The sequence below is a fragment of the Papio anubis genome, chromosome 6 (genome assembly GCF_008728515.1).
Source record: "Papio anubis isolate 15944 chromosome 6, Panubis1.0, whole genome shotgun sequence".
Classification (NCBI taxonomy): domain Eukaryota; kingdom Metazoa; phylum Chordata; class Mammalia; order Primates; family Cercopithecidae; genus Papio; species Papio anubis.
This window is the reverse complement of record NC_044981.1, coordinates 137,812,013-137,837,657: the sequence shown is the minus strand read 5'-3', so window position 1 is coordinate 137,837,657 and position 25,645 is coordinate 137,812,013. Positions and strand designations below refer to the sequence as shown.

Below are 25,645 nucleotides of genomic sequence, written 5' to 3'. Positions count from 1 at the left end.
TGATACTTTGCCAATGACCTTCCATATAAGATGCCCTCCCTACCTCTATCTGTCAAAATCTTGTTTTAATATATGTGCTGCTGAAACGAGAATGAAATCTTCCCACTTTGTAAGACCAAACTCAGACAATATTATCTCTATGAAGATCTTTGGTATCAACTATTGGAATTAAACATTCCTTATTTGTATTAATAGCGCATAGTTTAAACCTTGGTTAAAGCATTTAATGTCTTCTTTTCTTATTTATCGTTAGTTGGTGTCAACCTAAAATAATGAAAAGGGTCAGAATCTGACTTAAAGAGAGTTTATTCAGGGCAAAGTTTGGGGATAGCCCACCTGTAAACACCAGCTCCAAAGGAATGGAGTCAGCGTGCCGAAGTAGGGAAGTTCAAGTTTCATTTACGTATGGTCAGAGACCAGGGAGTTTTTAGCAGGATTACAACATTTTTCAGACAAAGTTGGCACACAGTTGCAGCAGTTTGATTGGCTGTATAGGCTGTGTTTCTTTTTGGGAAGGATACATTTAACATTTGTTACAGAGGGTATAGTAGTTATGGGTTTTCTGTCAACTGGCCTAAGCAAAGCAGGACAAGAAAGGGGAAGTTAATCCATAACAAGTGTCATTAAGATGGCAGCAAGTTTTTGTCCCTGTTGTTGTTTAAGCCTCTCTAGTCATTGTACAGAACAAGAACAATAAGAAACAAGTTGTTCTATGATCTGAGAAACAAAAGTCACAACCCTGTGTGGTTCAGATCACAGTCACATCCCTCTCAAGGCTTAAAGTGTCTTCAGGGTTCCAACAGCTTTTAAATCATATTTATTTTCACAGTGGGTACATCATAGACCTCTAAGTCCTTTGAGATTAAGAAGCATGTCTTATGCATTTTGTGTCACCCATCCATGAGAGGAAGGTTTTATACAAAATGAGTAAATTTTTGAGTGGTATAAGATTAAGTAAATTTTAGATCTATGGAAAAGGCACTTACATGAAATTCTCTGATGGTACTGAACAAATCGCATTGTTGTCTTGCTCCAGTCAACAGGCATCTTTTTGATCCTTTGAAGTACCAAGCAGGTTTTACCCTTAGGGCATCTGACCGAGCTGTTACGGCTCCCTGGAAATCTCTTTTATTCTGGAATGTCACATAGCAACTCCTTCTTAAGGCCAAGTGTACTGACCCATCTTAGAGAGGCTTTCTGCAACTTCTCGGACCATTGTTGGTCTTGCATGGTGACAAAGCCTGTCTCCAGTCATTCCATCACATTGCCCTGTTCGCGCTATCACAGCCAGGTCAGTTGTTGCTCACCTGCTCATCATGTGTCTCTTAAGCTTCAGGAGAGCAGAGCCCTGTCTGCTCTGATAATCATTGTCTCTCCAGGACCTAGAATAGTGCGGAGCTCACAGTAATGCCCCTTACATCACACTATATTATTTAAAATCAGTGGGTTTTGACATTGGCTGCCCATCATTGTCACTGGTGGAGATTAACAAAACACAGATGTGTGAAGTTAACCTCAAAGATTCTGATTCAGTAGGACTAGAGCGATGCCCTTAAATTTGGCTCTAAATGTATTAATCATCAAAGACTCAGGAAAACAAGGGAAGATAAGCTTTCCATAGCTTCCGAAGTTGTAGCTGTTTTTAAAATTGTTTATATTTTCTTTTAAACCCTCATCCCATATCCTTAAGCCTTGTGACTGCCGCGGAGAGAAAAATAAGATCAAACATGAGCTTACATTAGCCACAGAAACACCTGGGGCAGTTCCAAAGTTTTAATTACTGCTTCATTAATGTAAAAGCTTAATTATAGTTTTAATGTATAAACACCTTTCGGCATGTGCCCTACAAATACAAAAAAGTCTAAGTAATTATTATCCTGGCTCCTGTCTCAACACGAGACCAATGATCACCAAATTATTTTTAAGATGCGGACTACATTTAAATGGTTATTGAATTATGTTTTCTGTTAGCTTATATAAAACACATGACATTTAATAACTTAAAAAGAAATGCTTATTTTATCTATAATATATACTTTGGTGTTTATCAGATTCTGTTCAAATTGTGTAGCAAATTTCCTTGAAAGTAGAATTTTCTTTTTTCCTCACATTCCTGTATTTGATATCAGACTATTCTTAGACTCTCCACCTCACTCATCACCATGGTGTCTACGGATTTATATGTATGACATGCTGTCACCCTTACTTATACATGAGGCATGGAGGTGAGAGTGAATAAGAATCTTACTCAGAGCCAATTAGTTGCAGACCCAGCATTGGAATTCCTCTCCCATAGTATCAAAATTGTAGTCATATTCCTAGATCATTAGGCAGGAAAAAGAGAAAAGAAAAGAAAAACTACTCCGAGACATCTGGCCGGATCTCTGCCTTTCATCAGAATAATCATGTCCTGAATCTCCCACTGGGGTTGTCAGAAAAGATTTTTTCCAAGCTTTTCTACACCACGGAGAGCTACATTTAATTTATAACCTGAAAGTATCCCCTAAAACAGACTCATAATCATGCTTGCTGAAATTTTAGCCCAGGCTTCTTGCTTGCTGAGAAAAGAGCTGACTGTCCTTTCTCTTTGAATAAGCCCCCTTGTATGAACAGTCTCTAGAGATGTCCCTTTTCCAGATGAAAATCTGTTTTATGTGTTATTATGTTGACCTTCCAACCCCTTCAATGATTTTACTTTTTCATCTTGGTGAGTCTGTTCTCTCTATACTCTAGTTTAATAACTCTAATCTGCACATATCCACCATATATCTAGTTCAATATCAAGCAGGTAGCCAGTGAGTTCACAAACTCAGAAGGGCAAGATATATAACTTTTCTTATTTTTCGGCAACTCACTTTCACTTCTATTTTGAGTTCTTTTTCTACCAGGAGAATTTTAGGGAAATGTTTGTCCCCAGATCAAGAGACACTCCCCTCTTTCTGCTTGCTAGGCCCAAAAGTACAGACTCTTCTGAAAAGTGCAGAGTTTAGAACTCTAAGAGGAAGTATAGTCAGAAGGATTTTTTTTTAAAGCAAAGTCTATTTTTCACCCAAGGTGGAATATAATATAAAGCACTAATCAGTTATACAAACATGTTATTTATAAAATAACAGCCCACTAAGCCTCAGAGGTGAGGGGTTGCCCCATCCGATTTTCAGAGTCTAAAAGAGGCATTTGAGTGTCCATTACCTGAAACAGCACAGGCACTAGTGTCTCCAGAGAAAAGGAAATGGAAGAGGGACGCAGGGGATGTTACCACAGGATGTGATGAATAGCAGCTCACTGCTGGAGTTCACTCACAAGAGGCTGGGTAAATGCTGCAGCTCAAGGTCAGTGTGAGGCAGGCCAAGGGATCGCTTAGCCCTGGAACTTCTGAGTGAGTCCTTGGCTCCAGTTAAATAAGAAGCAGCCAGGATCTGGGAAGGTCAACACAGTCAAAGCCCTACCAGGAACTAGGATTGTACCCTGGGCTTCAAGCCAAGACCAGGGCACTCTGGCTGATCTGAGTGTGATCTTGAACTCTGCTTTGCCCTCTGAGAGAAGGAGACGGAGCTCTGTCTACCTTCAGGGACAGAGGTCTGCAGTTAGTTTCCTGATTACAGCAGGAACAACCCAAGAGACCATCAGATATTGGGAGGCTCTTACAGTGCTCTAAACCCTTTCAGGCAATTTGAGTCTTCTGTGTCTATTGTCTTCACAGTCATCTTGTATACCATTGGAAACCTATAGTGATAAGTGATTTTCAGCTACTTACTAGAGATGGGAGAATTCCAAAGTTCTTTCCTTCATTGTCCATCTCTACTCATTTGGGTAGAGTTATACCCAGTTCTATCCCTGCATACATGCTTGCATGCATTGGGTAAGGGAGATCTATTTACAAACACGTGACCACAAACACATGACCAGCTTCCAAAGCTGAGAGTGCCAGGGACACACAGGGGTTATTGGTCACCTGAGTATAGAAAAAGCAGGGAAACCCAGCTCAACCACTTTCTCTCTGTGAACATCAATTTTTCTCTTTATAAATTAGGGATGCATATGAAATAATGTGCATAAAATCTTCGGCACAGTGCCTAACGCATTGTGAACACAAGTGTCAGCCAAAATTATGGGCATGCAGCTGTCTCTGTGTCTGACGAGCAGAGCTTCCTCAATGCGTTGTCAATGGCTCAATTTTGGAAATGGTCAACGTCTAGAGACAGTGCTGATTGCCACAAATGGAGGAATGAGTACTACTCGTATCTAGTTGGCAGAGGCCAGATACACTGCTGAGCATTGTACAGTGAACAGGACAGTTCCACACAGTCACAACAAAGAGTTCCCCTACCCGAAATTCCATAGTGCTGAGGCCGAGAAACCCGGCGAAATGGTCATAGCAAGATGAGATGAGTTTAGCTGATTTTCCTTCATCCTTAGGAATAAAAACATGTTAACATATTAACATTATTGACCTCTACCAGCACTTAAAGAGAGAAAGAGCCTATAGAATCTAAACCCTGCTATGAAACAAAATCTGATTCTGGTGAGAGAAAAGTCTTCCTTGATTCTCAAGAGAAAGTAAAAGGTTTTTGTGGTTTTGACTTAAATAATTCTAATGACTCAATTTGTTTATTGAACAATAGATTGAAGGACCTAAGGCTGGATTTTGTTGATTTTAATTTTTACCAATAATGTAGTATAAAAAATGTTTTGCTAGACTTGTATGACTTACTAAATAATTATTGATATTTGCATATCATGTAGGATCAAGAAAAAGTCACATGTTAAATTCTATGTACAGAGATAATTATTTTCAGTCAAATGAAAGTAAAGGATTCCAGGTGCGGTGGCTCATGCCTGTAATCCCAACACTTTAGAAGGCCGTGGCAGGAAGAATCACCTGAGGTCAGGAGTTCAAGACCAGCCTGACCAACATGGTGAAACCCCATCTCTACTAAAAATACAAAATTAGCCAGGCGTGATGGTGCATGGCTATAATCCCAGCTACTTGGGAGACTGAGGCCAGAGAATCGCTTGAACCTGGGAGGTGGAGGTTGCAGTGAGCCAAGATTGCGCCATTGCACTCTAGCCTGGGCAACAAGAGCGAAACTCCGTCTCAAAAATAAAATAAAATAAAATAAAAAATAAAAGTAAAGGAGATATTAAGTTTAGCTTGCCTGCAATATACAAATTAAATGTGCTAGAATTGAGCACTTATAGCACAAATTATAGGAAATAAGATGATGAAAAATTAAAAATTACTTAGGTCATAAAAATGCAGAAAATACATAAAAATGCTTTGGAGTTATAGAGCACCTTTTAAAACTCGACTTTCATTGTATTTCCATGTTGTTCCATTACATTAGGGAAAGCCTCCTTAGTGGCTTCCCTCATTGCCTAGACTGGGTAAGCGGGGACACAGGATCATTGCCTAGACTAGGTAAGCGGGGACACAGGGTCATTCCTACCTTTCATAGTTGCTTTACTGTGCTAAACTTCTGAAGAGCCACCTTTTAAAAGGGAACATGCGTTTTCAAAGCCACTGATTATTAAGCCCCTCTTTCAGTCATCTTATTTGCAGACTTTCATTTTTGAGCTTTGTTTGCCATCTGGGAAGGATTTTGAAAGAGAACATAGGCCTCTTCCTGCTTTTATGTTCAGCATGCCATAAATTCCATTAATGAATTCTTAAGATCGTTTGATCTATTTAAAAAAATATCTCTAGATTCAGTCAGTTGTTAAAAAAAATGTGTTCAAGATTGTCTATAATTGCACTAGCCACAAACAGATTTACATAGGCATTTTCTTTGTAAAAAAATCTATTTGAAATATTGGAAATGTTTTCAGGAACTAGATACAAAAGATATACCTGGTTTTTTGAATAATTTAGCATGTCCTAATTTTTAAATGTTCCTCAGTAGTCATTTATCTCCAGAGCGAGTAAATACAAATTTAAAAAAAATTAACAGTTATGTATGTGCTTATTGTAACCAGTCAAGTAATACAGAGGAATATAAAACAGAGTGAATCATCTTCTCCCTGTCCAACCTCACCCTTTTGCAGCAGCCAACATTAACAATTTGGTGCATATCCTTTCTCACCTTTCTCAATGCTCATACAAATGCATGGACATTCGTGTTCACATAAAAATGGTGTTTTATTCCTCCCCCAAATGGTGCAGATGCAAATATGACTCGGCAACTTGATTTTTGCATTCAACAATATACAATGAAAATTCCTCCTAGTCAATACATGTCAATCTAATTTATTATTTTGTCAACCTAACGTAGTCAGAAGTGTCAGAATCCAATTTAAGGAGAGGTTATTTAAGTGCATATTGTGAGGATGGCCAACTCAAACATGCCAACTCCAAAGGAATAGAGTTAGCGTTCTAAAGTAGGGAAATTAAGGTTTCATTTATATAGTCAGAGACAGGGAAGTTTTTAGCAGTATTTCATTTTTCAGACAGGGTTGGCACATAGTTACAGCAATTTGATTGGTTTATAGGCAGCGTTTCTCTTTGGAAAGGGTACATTTAACATTCATTACAGAGGGCATAGTAGTCATGGGTTTTCTGTCATGTGGTCTTAGCAAAGCAAGGTACCAAAGAGGAAGTCAATCTATAGCAAGGGTCATTAAGAAGGCAGGAGATTTTTGTCCTGGACATTTAATTATCTCTAGCCATTGTAGAGAACAAGAAAAATAAGAAAGTGAGTTAATGTATAATCTGAGAAACAGAAATTATAACCATATGTGATTCAGATCACAGTCACGTCTTTCTCAAGGCTTTAAGTGCTTTGGGGGTTCCAATAGCTTTTGCATTATATTTATTTTCACAAATTTTAAGAACTGAAAAATAGTATACAGTTTGGGTATATTATACTTGAATACTGGTACCCTACTGATGGACGTTTAGGTTTTTGTAGTTTTCTACCACTACCAACAATGATTTATACTCTCTCCTTAGGTTTGCACCTTTTTTTCTGTAAGATCGATTCTCAAAAGTGGGATGGCACTGTCAAAGGCTCTCCCAGTCAGATGTCACAGTGCAAAAGCCAACAATGTGTGGTTAGAGGATCCGTTTTTTCACAACCTTACCAACACAGGCTCTTATCCCATTTTGGCTTCTTTGCAAATATCTTAGATGAAAAACAGTATCTCTGTGATTCTAATTTGTGCTTTCCCTGTTGCTAGTGAGGATAAGTGTCTTCATATTTCATCTCACCATTGCATTTTCTTGTCTGTGACTTGAGTGAAACTTTTCTAATTCTTGCATATTTTATTCTTGCTAAACATGTCATGACTCAGAAATACATATTTCCATTTCTTTTAGCATTTATGTTGCTGCTCAGATTTCAGGAGGAAAAAGGATTTTTTTCCTGGGCATTGTCAGTAGTGGCTGTTTGGAATGCTAAAGATTTGATAAGAGACATTGAAGAAATGTGAATGTTACTGAACCATTTTGCTTAAAGTAAAGGGAAGACTGTCTATACCTCTGACCAATGCTTTTCAAATGTTCAGGCCCCTGAATCTGGCTGCAGTCCCAGCAGGCATGGGTCCAGGCTTGATGTGTTGGTGGTTGCATCATGGCATCACTCTCTAACCCTCGCCATAGCTTTGAAGTTGTGCAAAGATTAGAGAACTGTAAAAATCTCAGGCCTGTCTGAGGAAGTATTTCTTACCATCTATCCCTTTCTTTAAACATGACCTGCAAAAAAAAAAAAAAAAAAAAAAAGCTTCATTTTGTCCTGCTTTGTGTTCATAGTGAATATCTTTCATTGCCAAGAAAACTTTTTCCTGAACTAGCTCTAAAGGAAGACCCAGCACTTTCTAAGATCAGTAAACCTTTAAGGAGTGACATAAGATGGAATGTATCCTGTCCGGTGAAGCTCAAGGCATGCACAGGCTGTGTTCATCTCACTCCCTCAGGAGTTGAAGAAGATAAGAAACTGGTCCCAGAGCCCTCAACTCTAGCTAGGGTGTCTCGCAACTACTCAGCTAACCAACGAGTGGAAAATCAGTTCTCTGGTCTATTTTTGATGGTGTGAGAAGAAGGAGGCTGAGGAGGAGAAGGAGAAGAAGAGATTACTTCTCATTTTAATTGAAATGAGCGACTTTTTATTAATGAGTTTGAATTCAGTATAATTTATTACCTGGAATTTTCTTATAATATAATAAGTGAGACCGTTTTCCTTTTTGCTTAGGGCAAAAATGTAAGGAGGCTGGGTGTTAAATTTGGAGGTTTATCTTTTTTTTTTTTTTTTTTTTTTGAGACAGAGCCTCGCTCTTGTCACCGAGGCTGGAGTGCAGTGGCCTGATCTCTGCTCACTGAAAACTCTGCCTCCCTGGTTCAAGCAATTCTCCTGCCTCAGCATCCTGAGTAGCTGGGACTACAGGCGCCCGCCACCACGCCTGGCTAATTTTTGTACTTTTAGTAGAGATGGGGTTTTGCCATGTTGGCCAGGCTGGTCTCAAACTCCTGACCTCAGGTGATCCACCCACTTCAGCCTCCCAGTGGAGGTTTATCTTGTCAGGTTTGGCTTCCTTTTCACGGTCCGTGAAATGTGAATTTGAGTATGTGTTTGTGTGGTCAGGGAGAGTGTTGGGAAATGAGGGTGGGATACAGAGAGAAGGATGATTTAAAGGTTTAGGTGGTCTGGTTATTTTTAGTTTGTCTATTCCCATTTCTGCAGTAGTTTTTATTTTTTCTCACACACTATAGGAGTTTATTTATTCACAGAAGGAAGTTCCTGGAGTCTATCCATCAGGAACATTAACTATTTTTTGTTTGTTTTTTTGCATAACTATTTGTTTAGTTTTTTCTTCACAAATTTGTGGCTGTGGTATTCTTATGCCTTTTTTGGGAGTTGTTTTGATCTGGCTTGTAGTGTTACCCACAATGCATCTATTTCGTGTGTATCAAACAGCTCCTTTCAAGAGTAGTAAGTAATGGTTTGAAATAGGAAGAGTATCCCAAATGCTTTAATCTTATGTTTGAAATGCAGGCGATCGGAGGAGCTGAGGAGATTTGTGGCACATATTTTACACCTTTTCATTGAAAATAGAGCTGTTGGTTGCATGGTTTTGAGTGTGGTCACTGACATGCTAATGACACAACAGAAGCCCTTGGTGTGTGCGTAAGGCCATGTGACCTCAGGTCAGGAATAAAAGCTCAGGGCTGAGCAGCTCACCCTTTGGTCAGGAATCAACTTGGCTCTCCTGGAGTGAAGTTCTACACAGACCGTGGAGGAACCACACTATCTGTAAGGAACCTAAGTTTCTATATTTCTGACTTTCATTGCAGAAAACCTGATGCCTTCTATACTTGTTCCCTTGACCCACTTCTAAAACAGTTTTTAAACAATTTCAACGATATTACAGTCAAGTAGAGCTGTCTTTTACTGATATATTCTAAACAACATAAATTAAGATGGAGCTTGAAAAATATAACACAACTATGTCCTAATGACATGAAGAGACACCTTTCTCCTGCAGATGGTCCCAGATAGACATCAGTTTTCAACTTGTCAGGATGGTGGATAAGATTCTGCTGTAGGTGTCTTTAATTACGAAGTGGAACTAACATTCTAGTGTTACCTGCAATGTAATGAAGAGCCTGATTCATCTTGATCTTTTTCACTTTACTTACTTATTACTTTCCTGAGAAACTGTGGATTTAGCATTCATTTTACCTGAGCATATAAAGGTATAAACTCAAGCAGAATATTGATGGAATGAAAGCTAGACTCTGGCTTAATGTAGTCCTTGAAAGAACAAGATGCATTAACAAAAATGGAGTGATGGTCCCAGTAGAGCTGGTATACTGATGTGTGCTGATTGTTACTTCTCTCTCACATGTTATTTGCCACACTTGTTAATGGTCATTGCATTGGTTGTAAGTCTTGGTTATTTTATCTTCGGCACTTTAAGAAGAAATGTGCTACTTCGCTAGTTATCAGATTTAATTTATAGGCATTTGAATAGTGCATATGTAAGGGCATGATAGCTAATTAAATTATTCCACAAATATTTATTGGGCACCTAGTATGAACAAGGCAGCAGTGACACAAAGAATGGAGCGTCTCACAATCTAGAGGAAGAAAAAGACAATGAAATGTGGAATTAAAATACAGCATAGTAAGTGCTTCAATATTAAGTCACCTAACTCTCTTTATTCTCCACAATGTTTAGCAAATCATCTTTTACTGTTCATTTGGTTTTTCAAGTGGATTTTGTTCTGAGGAAGGAAAGAGAGCACAGAATTTACCTTAAGGTATTTGGCCTACTAGTCAAACCAATCTCCCAGCAGATTTGTTCGTAGAAATTGTCATCCAAGAGGCTAATCACCATTGTGTAAACTGGTGGAATATAATTTCTGGACCTGAGAAAACACAGGTGAAGGCTTGGAATATGATATCTCTCAAATATGCAACCAACTTGGTGACCCCAACCTGAAAGGCCAGCAGATCTTATATGGTAATGAAAGCTGGGTCTTAATGCAGGGACATTTTCTATAGTTAGCCCAGTGAAATGACGTCCCAAGCCAACCACTCCCATGCTTCTGTGCAGTGTCACCTCAGATGGTCCTTCCCATCACTCCAAATTTCCACAGCTTCCAGTGCCTTCAAGAGCATACTCTATAGGCACAAGCTAGGGATGGGACCAGGGAGGCCTTGGGTAAAAGCAGCCAGTTCAGGCTCTCAGATTCTTCTCTCTGGAGGTGAATAGGAGTCCTTGGTTAGGTCCTGGCCACAGAGATAATAATTTAGGCTTATGTATATTCCTGAAACCTTTAATTGGTTTGAGCTCCTGGAAGATTCCCTACTCTTTAGGACCATGTGGTACTTGGTTAACTGTTGGGTACCATATACTTTCTGCTATCTTTAGTATTATATTGAATTTTGGTTACTTCAATAATACACAGTTAACCTGAGATTGTTGTATCAATGGTATATTTTTCCTAGCTGTCAGAAGATGGCCGCCTTGTACATATGGATGAATGAGAAAGGAAAGGAAAGAGTTCCATGTATTTGTGGACCTCTATATGTAATAGCGTATCACTTCCATTTTTAGCCCACATTAGGTTTTGGACAGCCACAAATCTTTCTTTCAAGACTAGAGTCCATTTTAATCAACATCTAACTATTTGGATTGTCACCTAAGAAGCATATTTTTTTTTTAAAAAAAAAGGAAAAGATGTTTAATTTAGTCGGCTACAACTTCAGAAGCATCTTCTAAGCTCTTTCTATAGTCAACTGATTAGTACATTCTCAGGCTGAGCATTATGGACATAATTTCTTTTTTTAGCCACAGTATTAAATGAAACCAAAGTTTTAGAAAACAGTACTATTAATAGTGGTGACTCATATGTTCTTTATATTTTCAGAAGGACAATAAATGTTTACAAGACAGTGTCTGAAATATTTTCTTCATGAAGTGTTTAACCATAATTATAGTAACATGTAATATTATGTGTCTTAGTGCAATTTATAATGCAATTTGTAATGTCGTTTATACCATATATAGTATATAGTGGTAAGGTATCTAGTAATGTATATAATATTATATATATATGAGATGAAAAATATTTTAGATCAAATTAAGGCACAGAACATGATACTCATTATTCTAGTGCTGTTGGCAATTTGGTAGTATTCTTAGAAGAGAAACAGAGGAAAAAGAAGTTTTCTAGAGTGACAGATGGCACTAAAAGCTAGGACTGAATAGAACATGACTGAAGAATGCTGTAAGTATGACAGCCTACCTGGCATAGAGGCTTTGGTAGGGACATCACAGGCAGTCTAGGTGGAATCACCACTTACAGCCAGCTATGGAGGGCTTTGAATTATTATATGAGAATTTTCAAATCTATGCTGGAAGCAATGGAGAATCCATCCATTGAATATTTTTTGAATAGGGTTTTGGCATGATGAAAGCAATGTGTTCAAAATACTGAGTGTTGTGTAGATTGGATGGAGGGGAAAGAGAATACAAGCAGGAAGATGAAATTTGGCTAAGACTTCAGTGGTCAGAGTACGTAGTGAGGAAACCCCTATGTTGCTGTCATATAGAAATGAAATTTAAAGGGTTATTTATTTTTCCTCACGCAGTCTGGGAGTTTGTTCAGAGAAGGAAGTTCCTGGAGTCGATGCATCAAGAACATTAACTATTTTTTGCTATTGACAAACAGACATGACAGATATTATGAAAAGAGCATCAAGAAGACTTGGTTGTTTATATCTTAGGGGATTCATTCAACAAACATTGGTTGAGCAAGTCCTATCAGAAACAGTTTGGGAGACGTAAGCCACCCTGGACACTTCCCAGTGGTCAATGTGGAGAAACTGCAGCTATTAAAGCTCCAGGCTTAGGCCTTCAGTAAGTCCAGATTGTTTGATTGGAGTCTTGAGTGGGATTGGGAGACATTTTAGTTCCTGTCAAATTTCTGCATGAGGTGTTGTGGTAAAGTCAAAATAACATGAATTCTGCAACCTAATAGATTTGCATTAAGATCTCAAGTTCACCACTCATCAGCTATGTGAGTTTGGGCAATTTATTTAACTTTCTGAACCATCATTTCCTTTTTGGAAAATGAGGAAATGCCACCTATGGAAGATGATTCTCCATAGATCTCTTGTGTTTCTACACATTTTGTAAGCAGAGACACTGATAGTCTTTTTTCTGGACTATTCTTCAAATTATTTTATAGTGAACAACGTTGGAAGACAGAGGCAGTGTCTCTTTCTAGAGAAGTCAGTTTTGCTTCTTCCTCCAGAGCAAAAGGCCAACAGGTTTACCTACTGCCTATTAGAAAAGATTCAGATTCCCTGAGCCCAGGTTTCTTCAGCTGAGATGCAAACCCATTGCTTGTGCAGTATCCACCTAGGTCCTTCCATTGCACCCTCCATGGGACTTGGTAGCAAGGGGAACTCACTGGAACATGATGTTCATGCTATTTGCTGTGCCATGAATCTCTGATCTAGGAGTCTGGAATCTTCTGCCAGCATCCATGACACTGTTGCGTATTAACTTGTTAGCTTGCAAGTTGAGTAAAATCTCAGACCCTTAATAGTGCTTGATGCCACCTGCCTAATGTGTTTCTGGGGAGGACGAGGCAAGATAAGATATGTAACACACCTGGAGCACAGCATGTGGTTAAAAAGAAACACACACATTTATTCCACTTCTTCCCTTAATAGAGTAACTGAGCAGCTGCTTCAAGAAAGTTCCTGCAGTGGCAGCAGCAGTTATCCCTTTTTCAATATAGTTTCAGAGTCAGGGCAGATCCTTTGTCTGAGTTTCAGGATACATTTGGGCATGACTCACAGAGAAGAACTCAACAAAGTTTAAGAACAGTAGATTATTATGCTGCTTGGTTGGTTGCAATTGAAGGTCTTGAGTCCCTCATTAACTTCTCCCAAGACCAAGAAATATCATTAGAGAGCAACAAAGAGTAGCCTGATAGCAATTCTTTATCCATGTTACTAGGATTCAGCTGGGAATGAGGAGGAATAAATATAGTCATCTAAGATAGTTTCCTAGGACAGAGGAAAAAGGATTAGGGCCTGGGGAAGAGGAGGAAAACTGCTCTCTCTCAGAGGACATCAATCTGAAGGAGAAGATGCAAGCAACTGTTTTTATAAGAAGGATGGATAGTTCCCAGAAGGGATTGGTGGAGGAAGGAGCATCATCCTTGTAGTCTCTTGACATGGGTTATCACCTAATGCCTTTTTTTTTTTTTTTTTTTTTTTTTTTTTTTAACACTTTAGTATGACACTCAGGTGGCTGATGCTGGGTTTCAGTTTTTAGAGACATTTTCTTGTTGGTGGCTCCAGGCACAGTGAGTACATTTGCCCTTAGCTGTGGTCTGCCCTTACGCCCTCATGCTAGGACATGTGGAGGTTTCAAGGTGAACAAAACTGATTTTCTATCATTCAGTTACTTACATTGTAGTAAGGGAGGTAAGACACGTAAGCAAATAGACATAACCTGGGAGAAAAAGTTGCAAATGCCTGAGGGTGGGCCAGGTGCTGAGAGAGTGCTGTGTGTTGACAGCACTCCCAGGGAGAGTCTGGGTCCTGAGTCCTCACACCAGTGAAGAGAGCCTTTTGATCCCAAGGGCAGGAATGAGCCAGCAGGCCCAAGGTGTAGCTCAAAGCTGTAGAAGCCTATGCTGAGCTGTTGAGGCAAGCAATGCTGAACACTGTCTTCAGAGTCTCAAAATCTTATCTCCACCATGTGCCTCTGACACAGATGTATTTATTTCCCATACACAGCCTTGAACTCTGATACTGGCAGCCCAACTTGTTTTAGATCCTTGACTTTAGGCTTAATCCCTAGTGACTGCTATCATCAACTTGGAGACATATAACCCTTGGCTGCCATCTATGGCCACACGACCCAAATGAAACCATGGGTTCCAGCTTGGCCTATGCTCTCAGGAGGCCCTAGCCATGAAGGGCCAGGCATATTGAACTCAGCCTCAAACATTGGAGTAGAGAACGCCCATCTGGCATTTCTCAGGGCAGATGAAGACGAACGTAGCTTAAAGACAAGCCCACAGTCATGAGGTCTATGCCAAGCTTCAGGAGACTCCAGGAAACCAGTCCTGTACCCTCACCTCCAGGAAATTCCTGGTTGGTCTTTCCAGGGATATTCACTATAGTCCCAGAAGGGTCCCTGGCTTTTGTGGTTGAGCCAGCATCCTTGAACTTCTCTGTATACATGTAGAGAATGTTTCCAGGTAAACTATTGAAAGGCCACATCTTAACTACCAGACCTATCTTCAGAATCCAAATAGAGACCACAGACCAACAACTGGTAGGTACAGTCCCATCTGTCTCAGAGAATCCAAATGCCTTAACAATGCCGCTGTGTTGAGGTATGCTGGGGGCACTGTGTGGCCTGTTCACTAGGGCCCCACACCTGGCCCTCTTCAGAGTGAAGGGGGCTGGGCTCAGGGAAAGCAAAGAAGGAAATTGTCATATTGTTCAAGTATGGTTTAGACTCCTAGACCATTTATTACGGACAAGATCTTAAGAACTGTACAGAGGACAAAGTGACCTCTTCAGGCTTAGAGGAAGCCAGATTGGGGCAACAAATAATTTATTGAATTTTTAATTAATTTAATTTGAGATCATGGCAAGTCATTGAAGTCATAAAGATGAAACTTGATAGAGAGTTCATAATGATCTCTCTTTCACCTGAATTCTGTGATATTATTAGTCTCTGTTTAACTCAGAGCTCTTCTTTGAAGAAAAAGAACATGACATTCAGACTAGTGCCAATGAAAAATGAGGCTTATTTTAAGGATAAAGACAAAGCTCATGGACGTTCAGAGAAGTCAAATAATCAGGCCTCAGGCCAGGCTGAATTACAAATTCCAGTGAGCTCAGAGACCTGCATAGCACTTAATAGACTCTTAATAAATGTTTGTTGAATGAATGAATGAATGAACGAATGAACTCACAAATGACCTAAGAGAGCTCAGAGAAACACTGAGGCCTACACTACTGTCCTACCAATACCTGACTTAATCTTACTGCACTTAACTCTCCTGTGTCTCTTGGCCCAAAATCTCAAGAGAGGAATCCAGAGAATACCCCTGGGTCAGATGCCCATCTCAGTCCACTAAGCAATAGCCAGAGAAAGTAATGCCAAATGAACGTAGGGCTTGCTTCTAAGGGTCGGACAGATTAAGCCAGAATAAGAAGCTGAACGTGGCCTGTGGGTTTGTATTTCTCTAAGTCATTCATTTTGTATGTAATTGCAGACTACCATGTACGGGTGTTACTTTAGGTATATATGTGGGTGGCACCACAGTGAAATATTTTTGCTTCTTGAGGACAGAATAATAGCTTCTGCTTTTTCTTCTATAGGGCTTCAATTTTATAAATAATTCTGACCAAAGAAGAATGTTACTCAAGTATGACCAGATTGGGAGCTAATGTACTAACTATTGTACGCCAGACACTGTGCTAGGCATTTTACAAAACTGTAATCTCTCACAACTTGTTCTTGTAGGTAGGCATTATTATCCCCATTTTACCGATGAAAAGAATGAGATTTCAACTATCACAGTTACAAAGTTGAAAAGGAGTGGAGCTGGAATTCTTCCTGAGACTGATTTGTTCCCCAAAATTATACCCTTTCCAATATCACTATACTATCTTGCAATCACCTGACGGATCATTAAGTAAAATATTGGGATGAATTCTGCAGGACAGAGCCAGGTCTCTTCCATGAGTCATTAGTCAGGTAAAGACACTTAAGGCACATAATTAGGCAAGCATGTAGTTTTTTATTGAACATTGGTTTGAGCAAAGTAGCTCTAAATAAATTATGGGACCAATGAGGAACCTTTGATATGGTCAGGTTTTAGATGAGATGAGAAGGATAACAGGAGAAATTTGTTTGAAAAAAATCAAGTTACAAAATCCTGCGATTTCATTTTTAGATATATGGATCTATCTATCTATCATCTATCATGTGACATATATGTTAAAGATGTAAAATACCCATTGTTTTATATATCACTAAGAAAGAAAAAGTGCTGTCAATTAATTGCAAGACATAATTGATTATGAAAGTCATCCTGATTTCAAAGATGTTAAATGTGAGAGAAAAAAAAAGTCTGTGCTGCAAAATGTAGGAAAACATCCAGAGAAAAGTACCCGGGTGTTACAGTGGTGATCTCTGGGAGGTGAGAGTATGACTTGTGTTTTATGATTGTTCATCTGTGTATGCAGATTTCCCTGCTCCACTCTTATCCCACTCTCAAAGGTTCAAGTAGGTGATCCCCAGCCCCAGGAGAACCACTTTTAAACTCTTTCAGCATGTCACACATTAGCGTTCACGCATGAGATTTTATGCATGGCTTTAGAATTTGGGGATACACATCTCCCGTGGTATTGATCTTGGCATTTGGAGCCTCTGCCAAAACTTCAGAGCAACAGGAATAAAACACACTTTAAAGACCTTTTTACTACACGCCTGATTCAATAATAGGCAAGATATGAGTTGTTAGCAAATGAAGGAAAAGCATCCTGTTCAATGATGAAAGTTCTTCAGAAATAATATCTAGGTTAATGTAGTATATCTAGTAAATGCACAGAAAGTACAATTCTAATAAATAAACTTGTTTTATATTTTTAATTTCCATCTAGAATTGACTCGTGTTAGATTTTTTGTGGTCTTAAAGATAATCATAAATCCAACAGTAATGCGATTAACTCAATAATTTTTCCCTTGGGGAATACACGTAGATATTTTGAAGTTTTACGTTTAGGAATGCCTGAGGTTATTTTCACCAAACATCATGAAGAAAATATAATTAAGTAATAAATATTACAGTCTTAAATCTATTATTTAAAACATGGAAAATTTTCATGTAAGCTACTTTATTGCATTCCTTCTTTTATTAAGTCTTAGGATAATTTTGTATTCTTTTTGAAAGTGTATGCTTTTCTCCCTTTGCTTGATTACACAGTTGGATTTGTTTAATTATCTAATACAGTGCAAGATTATTTTACAATTTAAAAGCAATTCTGCAACTTTTACATATTTGCCAACAATGCAGGGTATGACCACTGATCCAAAATTATAGTTTGTAATCATTTTAACTCCCAGCCCTCTGTATTGTTTCAATCATGGCCATGAAGCCATCACCTACTCCACAGGAGAGCTTGCCAGCATGCACTGTAAGTGTGTGGATGCCAATGAGTGATTTCATTGCAAGGTTGAAGGAGACACTTTAAAGCTGATCCCTGGATTCATACTTGCCAAGATTTTGCCTACATTCTTCAGATGGCTTAAGACAGGGAAGGGCATAGGCTTTGGAGCCAGACTAGCTTTAGTTAAAGCCCAGCAACTTGGGACTGAGCCCCAGGTCCCATGATTGCAGGTCTTCATCAGCAAGGCTGGGAGCAGACCACAGTGACCATTGTGACTTCTCGGTTGGAGCCGGTTTAATTTGTGTTGTTGTTCAGCTCTGCATGGGAGACTTAAATGGAGTCATCACTGGCTAACTGTAGGTATAGTGAAAACAGGCACATAGTAACATTTGACAAATATTTTAAGGCCTACCTGTTTTCCACAGACCTCACCTGGCCAACAGAGAAGTGCAATTACTCAATTATAATCAGATCTTTGATTATTTGTTACCTTTATTAAAACAATTCCATATATTTTATTGCACGTAAAAGAGTAAAATGGCTGTCTTTAAGTGCCAAATACTCCAATAGCAGGGTAGCAGCATTTATTTACACTACAACTTGGTATATGTATATGTGCTCAATTTTTTTTTAACCTATACTTGTAGGAGTATGAGCACCTAGGCTTTGAGTAGTGGGAAAAAAGTATTAGGCCTAGTCCATTCCAATGCAGTTATTTTTAAAACCTCTTTAAATATTACTCATTTCCTCAGTAAAGTTATCTTCTAATTAAGATTTCTCCTTTTTCATATCCCCCTTTCCTTTGTCCTAGCTAAGGAGGCATCTGGTGTGTCTGGTGTATGGAAGCCTGAAGGACTATGCAGTGCCTTGTATTCTGCTTGTATGGCTCTTCAGGCAGCTGGGAACATGATGTGCCCTGGTGCTGAAGCTTTTGCAGATACTACTCATGATCTTGTCCCCTTCAGCTGAGTTTCGGTTCAGTAGCCCCTCCGAGCTCATTCAGCTTTGCCTTGGCTCTCATTGGAGGGAGTTTCTTTCCACTTCCTCCATTTGTCCTCTGGCCAGCGCTGGTAACCCCAGCCCCTGATGCAGGGGCGCCAACCTCTTGCCAAGGCAGTGAGTTTCTCCCTAAGTACTGTGAGATGTTCTGAATCCTATCCATGGTTAACTGACTGCAGAAGAGTGAGCTGGAGAATTAAACACCAGGGGCCTCTCTGCCCAACACCCCTGGACCTGCCAAGGTTACAGTGATGTGGCTGTGCACCAGATTGGTGTGGGATAGCCTGAAAGATATTCCTTCCTAGAGTTCAAAAAGGAAATTGGGGCAGGCTTCCTGTACCGGTCAGGGACCAGGAAAGATGTAAATGAGTGGCATGCCCAAAAGGGATGCCTGATTCCAGAAAGCTTAATGAATGGGCCATCAGAAAAATGGCAAGAATTAAGGGTGTCGAACAGGGGTGTTGAAGCACCTTGGAACAGCCACAGTAGGAAGTCAATACAGTCCTTAGGCCAGAGGAGAGTTCTTGGAACCAGACAGTGGCTGAGCTGTAGAAGGGAGCTATCTAATGGGAGCTTTGGCCTATGGTAGTTGAAAGCTGAAAGCTGAAACTACAAGACGCAGTCTGGCAGGGAGGGAGTCAGGCAGGACTAGACATTTGCTAACCACTGGCTTCTGCCCTCCAGTGTCCTGCAGGGGCTTCCCATTGGCCAAGGGCAACGGAATCATGTTGATATAATCCTTAGGTCATCTCCTGGGCACAGGGAAGGGTTTAGGAGGGTAGAGGGTGGGTCTGAAGGAGCAAACAGAATCTCCAGCAGATTCCTCTATAAATGTAACACATTTCATACTCTCTGGGCCATGCCCAAAGAGAAAAGTGGGACATACACATCTCAGGGCTTAGCTCTCCTCATTCTTTCCCCCTTTCCTCTTCCCACCATCTACCAGGGATAGAGCCAGAGGCACACACCTCCTTGGTAAGCCCTAGATATCTAAGGGGTATCTAAGGGGAACTGCTTGGGCTGGATGTCCTGGGCTTGGCTTTTGCTATGCCAAGAGAGAAATAATGATATGTAGAATATTGCCTAAAACAAAAATTTATTTTTGTATATCTGTTTTCTTGCTGATAAATCCAATTTCAAATGCCAAAATCTTAAATATTAACCTTTTCTTTGTGTTTCTTTAACTTCTCTGTCCTGCCGCTGGCAGACGGATGCCTTAGACCAGCTAGGAAAATATTACATTTTGGGAGAGGCAAAGAGAATACAGCACGTTAATACTTTTAAAAGCTATTACTCCCCAATTTCATGCTGCTGTAGTTTGTATGGAAATTTTAAAATTTTATAGCATTTTCAAGTATATTATCTGATTTAACATCATTTAACCTTAGCAACAATCCTACAAGGTATCCATTTTACAGATGAGATAATTGAGGTCAAATGTACTCTGCTAGTTAACAGGAAACCCACAGCTAGAATTCCAGATCTCCTGACTCCCATTAGAGTGCTCTTTCTTCTCTGCCAGACAGGGGGCCGCAGTTTGCACATTTGGAAAAGAGAACCAAGTTCATGAAATTGTTTCATAATATACTGTACTTGCTAAAAATGGTGACTCGAGCATTTGCCCAGTGATAATTGCTTTCATTGAAAAATATGTTTTTAATTTTTTCTAATATCTACTTCCATGGTAACTAGGTAATTTTATACTTATTTTATTGCCCTTCTTGCATTATCATCTGTCACTTGGTATCTTTTACCATTTGCTTTTTTCATTCCTGGTTTTGACTTCATTTCACTGGTTAGTTACCTTTTTAATCCACCTCCTCTTTTCAACTACTTCTTGATTCTTGAATTATCCTTTGACCTCATCATTTGATTGCTGCTTTCCTAACTCAGTGAGTTGAACATATTCTGCTGAAAACAGCAGGTCTTGTTTTCATTTTGTCTGTGTTTGTGTGACACCCTGTGTATAACTCAGAGAGCACCACTGGGACAAGATGCAACCGAGAAAAATATGTGCCTAAGTGGAGAAAGGATGAGGGGAACTTAGACCTAGACTAACTAGTAACTGGTCTCTGGGCAGATTTCTTGAATGGGTGGCTTCTGGCAGTGAGACTTTGAAAGATTCATGATGTCTCTGAGGAGTGGGGTGTTTGGCCCATCGGAGCTGAAGGCCAGTTCATAGTTTCTCACTTTATAAGGTTTATGCACCTCCTCCTCTGAAAAATGGAAGCTACCGGCTGGGTGCTGCGTCTCCCTTTCCCTAGACTCACTCAAAGCTTCCCAATTCATGTATTACCAGTTAAATAGGATTTTGAACTTTCTTTTCTTCCTAGAATATAGAAGGTACTAAAGATGTTTGATGTCTTGAAAAGTCTAAGGACCTGGAACTATTGTTTATTCCCTGGACCATGTGTTTTCACGCTATGAAGATAGGGAGGATTGAGAATTTGGGTTCCAGCTAAGTTTGAGCAATATCCGTAAGTTCTTGGGCCAGGCTGAGTGGGGAGAAGTCCACAGTGTGTTGCAGTACCCCCAGGACTGTCTCCTGACCCCCAATGCTGGGGGGCAGAGCTTACCTTCTGGTTCTATCTCTCATAGCTGTGCTTGGAATTGCTGCTGATTCCTGGTTTAGATAGTTATCCTAGAGCATTGATTAAAACTTTAAATGACCTGTAAGTTACATTGTTTTACCAAGAGTCTGTTCTCTACTTTCTCTTGAGTCTATAGTCTCATAGGTTGCTGATGTTGCATAAAACTGGTACAGCCTTTCTGGGTGATAGTTTGACAGTAGGTTACAAAACGTCTATGGCATTTGACTGAGTAATCCAATGGATAGGAAGTCATCATGAAGCACCTAATGACTTAGCTAGGAGATGTTCACTGCAGCTTCCCAGCAAACAGGGTAAATTATTAATCATCCATAAGACAAAATAATGCACAACCATTGAAAATACATAAATGTATATGTGTGTCTTTAGACATGAAAAGATATTACTATCCTATTGAATAAATAAACCAAGTTTGCAATAGTAAATCCAGTATATATATCTATATATATCTATATATGAAAATATTAATACACCTATGCTCAGAAGAAGTACCAGAAAGGAAGGATCAAAATACCAATTTCTGGGTAATATGATTAATGTTGATTTTAATTAATAATGGATAATTTTATCTTACTGTCTTCTATGATGACCAGATATTACTTATGAAAAAGGAAATTACTTAGCATTGAAACTGTCTTCTGGCATAGAGAGAAGGGATGAGGACCTGATGAACATGGATCAGCAATATGCCATGTTTACTAATGTTTGTTACCATGTTGGCAGTGACATCAGGGTGCCAATGGCACCTTATTGATTCAGGCATAAGGATGAGAATACCAGGGACTCAAGAGAAGGGACAGCTTCAGAACTATACACACTTGAGCCATATTTTTCTTCTTTTTATCTAAAATGTTCTGATTTTGTAGGTTAATGATTTACCTTTCTCTTTTGACTTTAGACAAAATGCACTTTCATTTGTTTATGAAATAATTACAAGTACACAAAAGAATATTTACAATATAAAGGTAAAGTGGAGAAAATACTCATGAACAGAAAGTCAGTGTCCAGAAATGGAGTATGACCATTGATCCTGTAAGAGTTCCCTAAGGCAGCAGTCCCCATCCTTTTTGGTACCAGGAACTGGTTTCGTGGAAGGTAATTTTTCCTCAGACACGGGGTGACGGTGATGTTTTTGGGATGATTCAAGCACATTACTTTTATTGTGCATTTTATTTCTATTATTATTACGTTGTAATATATAATGAAACAATTATACAACTCACCATAACGTAGAATCAGTGGGAGCTCTGAGCTTGTTTTCCTACAACTAGACGGTCCCATCTGAGGGAAACGGGAGACAGTGATAGATCATCAGGCACTAGATTCTCCTAAGGAGCGCGCAACCTAGATCCTGCGCATGCGCAGTTCACAATAGGGTTTGTGCTCCTGTGAGAATCTGATGCTGCTACTGATCTGACGGGAGGCAGAGCTCAGGTGGTAATGCAAGCAATGGGGAGTGGCCATAAATACAGAGGAAGCTTTGCCAGCTCGCACACCTCTCACCTCCCGCGGTGTGGTCTGGTTCCTAACAGGTAACAGACCGGTACTGGTCCGTGGCGCGGGAGTCGGGGACCCCTGCCCTGTGGGATCCTCCATTCCTTTCTCCTTTCCTCTCTGCCTTGAGAAGACCACAGTCCTGAATTTTTTATTATTGCCTTGTTTTTCTTTATAATTTAATTCCTAAGTGATATTTTAGTTTTGCATGCTTTTGTACTTCATTAAGTGGAATTATACTTATTCTTCTGCAACTTGAATTTTTCACTCAATATCTTATTTCCAAGTTTTAGCCATTTAGTATGATGTATAGTGGTAATTCACTCATTTTTCTGTTGTCAAGTCTTTATCATGGAAATGCACCACAGTATACTTATGTATTGTCCTGTTTATGAACTTTTGTGTGACTCACAGTTTGTTGGTACTGTGAAAGCTTTTATTAATGGTGTCTGATGTGCATGCATAACATCTAATGCTCATGTAGATTGTCTCAGGCCTACACATAGTGGAATTACTGGGTTATAGGATATGTGAATGTTCAATTTTAATAGATAATGTAGATCATGCCTAATCATTTTCCAATTATTTTTATCTATTTATATTCTTGCCAGCAGTATATGAGAGTTTCTATCCTTTGCATAGTCACCAACATTTAGTAATGTCAGACTTGTAAATTTTTGCTCCTCTACTGAGCATGAACTAATTTAATTTGTATTTCCCCAAGCATCAGTGAAGTCAAGGATGTTTTCTTGGGTTTATTAGCATTTGTGATTTCTGCCTAAAAATCATCTGTTCAGGTCTTTTGACCCATATTTCTATTGGATTATTTCTGGTTTTAAAGTGGGTCTGTAGGAATTCTGTATATATTGGGAACAAATCTTTTTACTTATATATGTGAGAGATATCATCTTCCAATTAGTGGCTTGTCTTTTCATTTTCCATATAGCATCTTTGATAAAGAGACATTCTTAATCTTATTCGTCCTTTTTTCATGGTTTGCCTTTTTGTGTCTTAACAAGTCCCTTCCTAAACGGAGGTTCATAAACACAAACTCCTAGATTGTCTTCTAAAATGTTTATAGTTTTGTCCCTGTGAATGGTTTAAAGGTGTCCAGTGTTTTTTTTTTCTATAGAGATAACTGTTCAGGACAATTTATTCAAAACCCTTCTGTTGTAGGACTTTCTCCTTAGTTCAACTGAAAACGGGGTCCTTGTCACACAACCGTGAAAGATTAGGCTTGCAGACAATTTGAAGGGTGAGAAAAATGGAATTTATTGGGTGAAAAAGAAAAAAAACTCAGCAAAGCAAGAGAGCTTCCTGTTAACAAGCCCCCATCTCACAGATAGAATTCCCAGTTACTACCCTGGAACAAGAAAGGTCAGACTCCTACCCCCTAAAAACGGCACAAACTTCCATGGCTCAACCTATTGTCCCAGTGCTCAGGCCGGTGGGAGTTTCTCCAGGAACCACTTTGTACTTGAATGTCTCATTTCCTTTCCCTACAGAGGTGTAAATGCCAGCTCTGACTTGAATCATGTCGTAGATGAAGTTTCCCTCTGAGTGTGGGACTGTTTCCTGGGTTCCCCGGAGAACACAGGCATTTGAGTTAGCCAGATGTTGAGGGGCCCTACCAGGGAACTTCTTTATATTTTAAATAATAAGTCATTTATCTCACTTACCAAGTTAGAAGCTATTCTGGATTATCCCGAGGCACAATGATGGCATCAAGAACCCGGCTCTTCTCGTATTTTCCTCTGCCAGAGTCAGTTTGTCAGTGATGGTTTCTCACAGCTCCAGCTGCTTCGAGCCACATCTGCAGTGGAAAAAAGGCCTTCATATTTTAAATTCTGGACCACCTAGGTGGTGTGCATTCAAGTTGCAAGCTGCTTTCCCATGCAATCCCACTCAGGGTCATGAGTTCTCAGGGGAGGATTTTTTTCTCTGTCCATTCAGTGCTGAGTTGCAAGATGTGTGAAGAATGAAAGTATTTATTTCTAGTTCACCTGACTCTCAGGGTGCAGCCCTTGGGACCTCCAATTTACACAGGAATCTCACATTAAACCCCTCTCCATGGGTGGGCCTTGGGCTTTGTCCTCTGCCCTTACACCCCACCAGACAGTGAAGAACTAAGCTGGAATTCACCAAGGTGGTAAATGTAGACCTCCCTGAAAGCTTGTCTTGTTTACATCTCTGCCTTCTCATTTTCTCTTAAATGTTTTGGCTTCTTGGTATTCTTTGCTTTCTTGGAGCTCATCAAACGTTTAGGAGGATTTTTGTCTTTTCTGGAATTTTTAGTTGTTTTTCAGTGGGAGGGTCTGTCAGTGCATCTAGTCCTCCACACTATGGAAGCAGAAGTTGGTTTAAATTCACTTTAAAAATTGCACTCTCTTTTATCAATTTTGCCTAAAGGTTTGCTGGAGACTGAACCATTGCAAGGAAGAGATGAAGATGCAGTAGCCAGTGCTGACTTCTCTAGCATGCTCTCTGAGGAGGAAAAGGAAGAGTTAAAAGCAGAGTTAGTTCAGGTATGTTTAGTAATCTTATTGTTGCTATTTCTATCTCTGGATCTTGAGAGTTATTATTAGTTTGATGTAAGTCTCATATTGTAATTATGTTGTCTTTCATTTAATAAAATTTCTAAACGAATACATTACAAGATGACTCATTTTTCCAGGGTATCTTTCTAATGTTATCTATTACCTGTTGGTTACAGTTGTAGAATGAATCGTTGTGCTGCCTAAGCAACAATCATAACTGGTTTTAAATATGCACTTCTTATTCTTTTTACTATCAGAATACTATGGGAATAATAAATTACTTACAAACTTGATAGAATTCATTCCAGACCATGTTATAGGTGCAAGATCCTTTTGAAGACCAGTTCTGGTTTTA

At 39.4% G+C, this 25,645-nt stretch overlaps 1 protein-coding gene across 6 annotated transcripts in view; it reads left to right on the top strand.

Moving 5' to 3' along the window:
• The window catches only part of TPD52L1 (TPD52 like 1), a 104,476-nt gene that overhangs the window by 43,139 nt on the left and 35,692 nt on the right, over positions 1 to 25,645 (top strand). For all 6 annotated transcript variants that reach the window (XM_017958356.2, XM_009206169.3, XM_009206171.3 and 3 more), the window contains exon 2: positions 25,163 to 25,278. In XM_017958356.2, the coding sequence (XP_017813845.1) occupies positions 25,163 to 25,278 (116 nt within the window). The remainder of the gene's footprint in view (positions 1 to 25,162; positions 25,279 to 25,645) is intronic.